Consider the following 5,700-nt stretch of genomic DNA (forward strand, 5'->3'; position numbering starts at 1 on the left):
AGTCAAAGTGATGAATAGCACGAACCTACAACCAAGATTACTTTATCCAGCAAAGCTGTCATTTAGAATTGAAGGTCAGATAAAGAGCTTCACAGATAAGAAAAAGCTAAAGGAGTTCATCACCACCAAACCAGTATTATATGAAATGCTGAAGGGCATTCTTTAAGAAAAGGAAGAAGAAGAAAAAGGTAAAGATAAAAAATTATGAACAACAAAGTGACAACAAATACATATCAACAAGTGAATCTAAAAATCAAATGAATCAAAAATCTAATTAACAGAATAAACTGGTGATTATAATAGAATCAGGGACATGGAAATGGAACAGCCTGATGATACTCAGAGGGAAGCGGGTGTGGGAGGGTGCGGGAAGAGATTAGACCAGTGATGGCGAACCTATGACACATGTGTCAGAGGTGACACGCGAACTCATTTTTTTGGTTGATTTTTCTTTGTTAAATGGCAGTTAAATATATAAAATAAATATCAAAAAATAAATCTTTGTTTTACTATGGTTGCAAATATCTATATGTGACACGGCACCAGAGTTAAGTTAGGGTTTTTCAAAATGCTGACACGCTGAGCTCAAAAGGTTCGCCATCACTGGGCTAGACAAACATCTTAGATGCATGTGGACACAGACAATAAGGTGAGGAGGGCCTGGGGTGGGGTGGGAACTGGGTGAAGGGGAGCTATGGGAGGAAAAAAGAGGGACATCTTTAATAATCTCAACAATAAAGATTAATTTTAAAAAATGCTCTGTCAATTTTCTTCACTTCTTGTGTTTCCAACAACGTACTCCCATTGGTTTCTTCCCCTCAGCTGTGACCAAATGTGCTCACGTCTTTCTTAGTCTTGGTTTTCATCCCCAGAAGTCATCCTGGCTTCCACCTTCACCTTACCAAATACTTCCTAGTGTTGTCCAACTCCAAGGCATTTTTCAACCCAGACACTCCGTGACCTCTTTACAATGAATAGTCTTTCCATCTTGAATTCTCCCCTCCCTCAGGTTTTGTGTTTCCATCATCTCCTGCTTCACCTTGACGTCTCGGGTCACTGTCTGTGCCTCCTTTTCCTCTACCTGCTCCTCAAACGTTATAAGCTCTCAATGCGCAGCTGTTGGCTTCATCCTTACTCTCAAAACTCGTTCTGGGCAGAACTAACCCATACCCATTTATACTCCAACAATTCTTAAATCATTATGTCGGGCCCAGACCTCTTTCCATATGTTAACTATTTAATGGATAGCTCCACTTAGAGGTCCCATAAGCACTCCAAACACAAAGTGTCCAAAACCAAATTTGTCATTTCCATCCCATCCCACCATGAAATCCACTGCATTCTCCCTAATCTCTCTATTGCTAATCCTTCCACCTATTTCCCTTGGCATCCATTCCCAAGCCCATTTTACCTCCTAAATATTCCCATCTCCCTTCCTTTTCTAGCTCCACTGCCGTTTTCCAGATCAGACCCTCACTTTGTGCCTGACAACTGCAGCAGTCTCTACCAACTTTCCTCACCGAGTCACATAACCCTCCAGTCAGCCTCTCATCCACACTGCTGCCAGAGGGATTTTCTAACTGGTAATATGATCATCTCATTCCTCTGCTCCACATTTTCTCATGCTTCCTGATCTCCTACAAGGAGAGACAAAGACCTGGATGACATATGGTTTCTGATTTCTTGTCCAACCTCATTTCTTACAACTCCCCCTTCATACTTATTTCCCAAGGAATACTCAGAACTCAGTGTCTGCTGCACTGGTTGTTTATAGCAAATTTTTGTCTCAAACTCTTCTTCTGTAAAGACTTCCCTAACCTTCACAATCTTTTTTTTTAAACCCTCACCTGAGGATATGTTCTTACAGATTTTTTTTTCTTTTTAGAGAGAGAGGGAGGGAGGAAGGGAAGAAAGGAAGGAGAGAAGGGGAGAGAGACAGAGACAGAGAGACAGAGAGAGAGAGAGAGAGAGAGAGAGAGAGAGAGATCATTTGCTTCCTGTACGCGCCCCAACTGGGGATTGAACTCGTAACCTAGGTGTGTACCCTGGCTGGGAATCAAACCCGTAGCCTTTTGGTGTACAGGACAATGCCCAACCAATTGAGCCACCTGGCCATACTCTTGACCATGTGGACAGAGAGCCTTCTTCTCTAGTATTGTCATAAACTTTCTATACGTTCCTCTTAAAGCAATTTTTATTTTTCTACTATAGTTGGGGTTTTTTGTTGTTGTTGTTTTTTAAATATATTTTTTCAGAGAGAGGAAGGGAGAGGGAGAGAGAGAAACATCAATGATGAGAGAGAATCAGTGATTGGCTGCCTCCTGCACGCCCCCTATTGGGGATTGAGCCCGCAACCTGGGCATGTGTCCCTGACCAGAATTGAACCCGGGACCCTTCAGTCTGCAGGCCGACGCTCTACCATTGAGCCAAACCGGATAGGGCTATAGTTGGGTTTTTTTAACTGGTGGTCTTGAGAACAAAGTGTGATGGCTCCTCAAAAGGTCAGCCATTCACAACTTGTGGTTCCCAAAATAATTCATTTTATTATTTAATGAATAGAAATACAGTGATCATATTTTTCAGGCTTAAACAGGAAAAATAAACTTCAATTTTATTAATAAGATATTTGAGACAATAACTTCCCTGAAAAATCTGGGACAAACAGTAACTTTCAGTACTACAGAAAGTTTATAGCCAAGCTCCTTGTTGTTACATCTTCTATAACTAACTACTTATCACCACTTCTTCCTATCTTCTATTCCTCTTACAAATATATACGAAATAAATAAAATGGATGGGGGAAAATATGGCTTCCCTTCAATCTTTAAAAATGCATTTTTTGGGTCCCCCCTTCCCCTTTTTCTACTATAGTTGTTTGAATGCCTGCCTTCTATATTATCAGCAATTTACGGGGAAGGTTGTAACTTTGTTTCATAGCACCATGCCATCTTATGGTAGGCACTTGAATATTGTACTTCTTGATCCCTGGATATAAGGAACTTGCAATCTACTTAGGGAAAGCAGTTATGTTCATGGTAAAAGTAACAATACTCTGCAGTATAAAATAATTACAGTATCTATTTCAAAACTTTGCCTGAACAATAGCATTACCTTGGGATCTTTCAAATATTCTGAAGTCCATGCTACACCCCAGCCCAGTGAAACCACAAGCTGTGGGAGTGGAACACAGGCATCAATGTGTTTTAAAGTTCCACATGAGAGTGTAATGTGCAGCAAGTGCGGGAAACACTGCACTAACGGAACGAGCAGCTACGAAAGACTGTAGGAGGGTCCGGTTTAAGCTAGTCCATTGGTGTTCAAGTGGTTCAAGCTGTAGAACGTCTGGAAGTGATAGTACAGTCCTTGACATACAGCATGCCCTCTCTCTCTCTCTCTCTCTCTCTCTCTCTCTCTCTCTCTCTCTCTCTCTCTCTCTCTCTCTCGCCTTCACCCATGTCATTCCTACTGCATAAAAACCTACAGTTCTTCACTGGGCAACTTTTACTTCACTCAAATCCTTCCTCCCAACTCTCTCAGGCAGAAATAGGGTCTTCTTCCACAATCCTCCCACTAAACTTTGTATTTACTCCTTTTAAAGCAGAAGTATATGAGCTAAGACACTATAAGTCACAGCACCAATTTAGTAACAGCTTTGGGATTATAAAAAACATTCTACTAAATTAAATGCATCTATGTGTGTTTACACTCTGAGTTCAGAGAAGTTAAATCAGGCTTAGAATCAAGGAAATACAGTATGTTTAATATTCCCATATGAACTAAATGCAATTTTACAAGCTAAGCAAAAATATGACTATACTGTGTATTTTAAGTTTTAAAAATAACATTGATTCACCATTACAAATTTGATTATACTCTTAGGACAAATTTTTCTTTTAACCCGAGGATATTTTTTTCCATTGATTTCTAGAGAAAGTGGAAGGGGGGGAGGGGAGGACGAGGACGAGGAAGAGGATGAGGAGGAGAGAGAGAAACATCGAGGTGAGAGAGACACATCGATTGGTTGCCTCTCGCACCCTCCCGCACGAGCCCCCACCAGGACTGGGGAACCTGCAACCTAGGAAGGGTGCCCTTGACTGGGATTCAAACCTGAGTCCCTTCAGTCCACAGGCTGACACTCTAACCATTGAGCCAAACCAGCCATGGCTATTGTTAGGGCAATTTAAACATTTTCTCAAATGCAAGTCATAAGCTACCTGAAAAATATTACAGAGCTGCTCTGGAGCATCATCCCATATACCAAAGGTTGCGGTTTGATCCCAGGTCGGGGTGCATACGGGAAGCAACGAATTGATATTTCTCTCTCATGCAGATGTTTCTCTCTCTCTCTTTCTCCCTCCCTCCCTTTCTCTCTCTCTAAAAATCAATAATATCATATCCTTGGATGATTGTTAGGGGAAAAAATATTACAAAGCTTTCCCAAAATGAGGAAGAAATTATCATATATTAATAGCATATATATGAAAAATAAAATTGCTTACCTGAGTAGTGAATAAGGCTGTGTTTGAAAGATCAACAAATCATTACAGTGACCCTAATCAACATAAAAAGAAGTTATCAAGGTTTTTGATAAAAATAACTGCATTAAAAGCTAACATGATGATATTCTAGTTACTGCTGGGTCAGTGGTTCTCAACCTTCCTAATGCCGCGACCCTTGAATATAGTTCCTCATGTTGTGGTGGCCCCCAACAATACAATTATTTTCGTTGCTACTTCATAACTGTAATTTGCTCCTGTTATGAATCATAATGTAAATATCTGATATGCAGGATGTATTTTCATTATTATAAATTGAACATAGTTAAAGCATAGTGATTAATCACAAAAACAATATGTAATTATATATGTGTTTTCTGATGGTCTGAGGCGACCCCTGTGAAAGGGTCGTTCGACCCCCAAAGGGGTCATGATCCACAGGTTGAGAACCACTGTGCTAGGTAGAAAATTTCATGAGTACTTACTACACTAAGTACTAATATACATTATATATTCATATGTATCAAATATTACTTACAAGTATTTTAATTCCATAAAATTATAAAAGCTCTTCTTAATAATTTGATTAATGAAGTTAATAGCCCTATTTTGATTTGTAAACCAACAATATCCTAAATGCTTCTCCACAGCCACTTATTCTGAAGATTAGTCACACCACAGAGGCACATTTCATGCCTTCCATATTTTGCAATGTGAGAGATGGGCATAATCGAATAACCATTTAGGGTGACTAACACAATTACTCAGAGGAAATATTTAGATAGGAAATTTTCTTACTGTATCCAAGGAAAGTAAATCATCTTTGCTCCCACCAAATACCATTATTTCATTTTCTTTTCCCAAACAGGCTGTATGCCATAACCTATAATTGAGAAGTATAAATAGAGTGAAATACTACCAAGGAAGAAGCTGTATATCACATATTAATCAATTTTCAATTGCACACTCTAAAATGTAATCTCTTTCAAAAGAGGATAGATTTTAAACATTCCTCTAGAACAGTGGTTGGCAAACTCATTAGTCAACAGAGCCAAATATCAACAGTACAACGATTGAAATTTCTTTTGAGAGCCAAATTTTTTAAACTTAAACTATATAGGAAGGTACATTGTTATTAACTTAATTAGGGTATTCCTAAGCTGGCCTTTGCTAAAAACGTCCTCAATCTGGTACGTTTGCTAAG

The 5,700-nt window shown here is 39.3% G+C and overlaps 1 protein-coding gene across 2 annotated transcripts in view; it reads right to left on the minus strand.

Moving 5' to 3' along the window:
• Nucleotides 1-5,700, minus strand: part of KLHDC1 (kelch domain containing 1) — a 55,042-nt gene that overhangs the window by 10,332 nt on the left and 39,010 nt on the right. For both annotated transcript variants that reach the window (XM_015571995.1, XM_015571996.1), the window contains exons 10-11: nt 5,295-5,379; nt 4,500-4,552 (exon numbers count right to left, since the gene is read on the minus strand). In XM_015571995.1, coding sequence (XP_015427481.1) covers nt 4,500-4,552; nt 5,295-5,379 — 138 coding nt within the window. The remainder of the gene's footprint in view (nt 1-4,499; nt 4,553-5,294; nt 5,380-5,700) is intronic.

Source organism: Myotis davidii, unplaced genomic scaffold (assembly GCF_000327345.1).
Source record: "Myotis davidii unplaced genomic scaffold, ASM32734v1 scaffold1069, whole genome shotgun sequence".
Taxonomy (NCBI): domain Eukaryota; kingdom Metazoa; phylum Chordata; class Mammalia; order Chiroptera; family Vespertilionidae; genus Myotis; species Myotis davidii.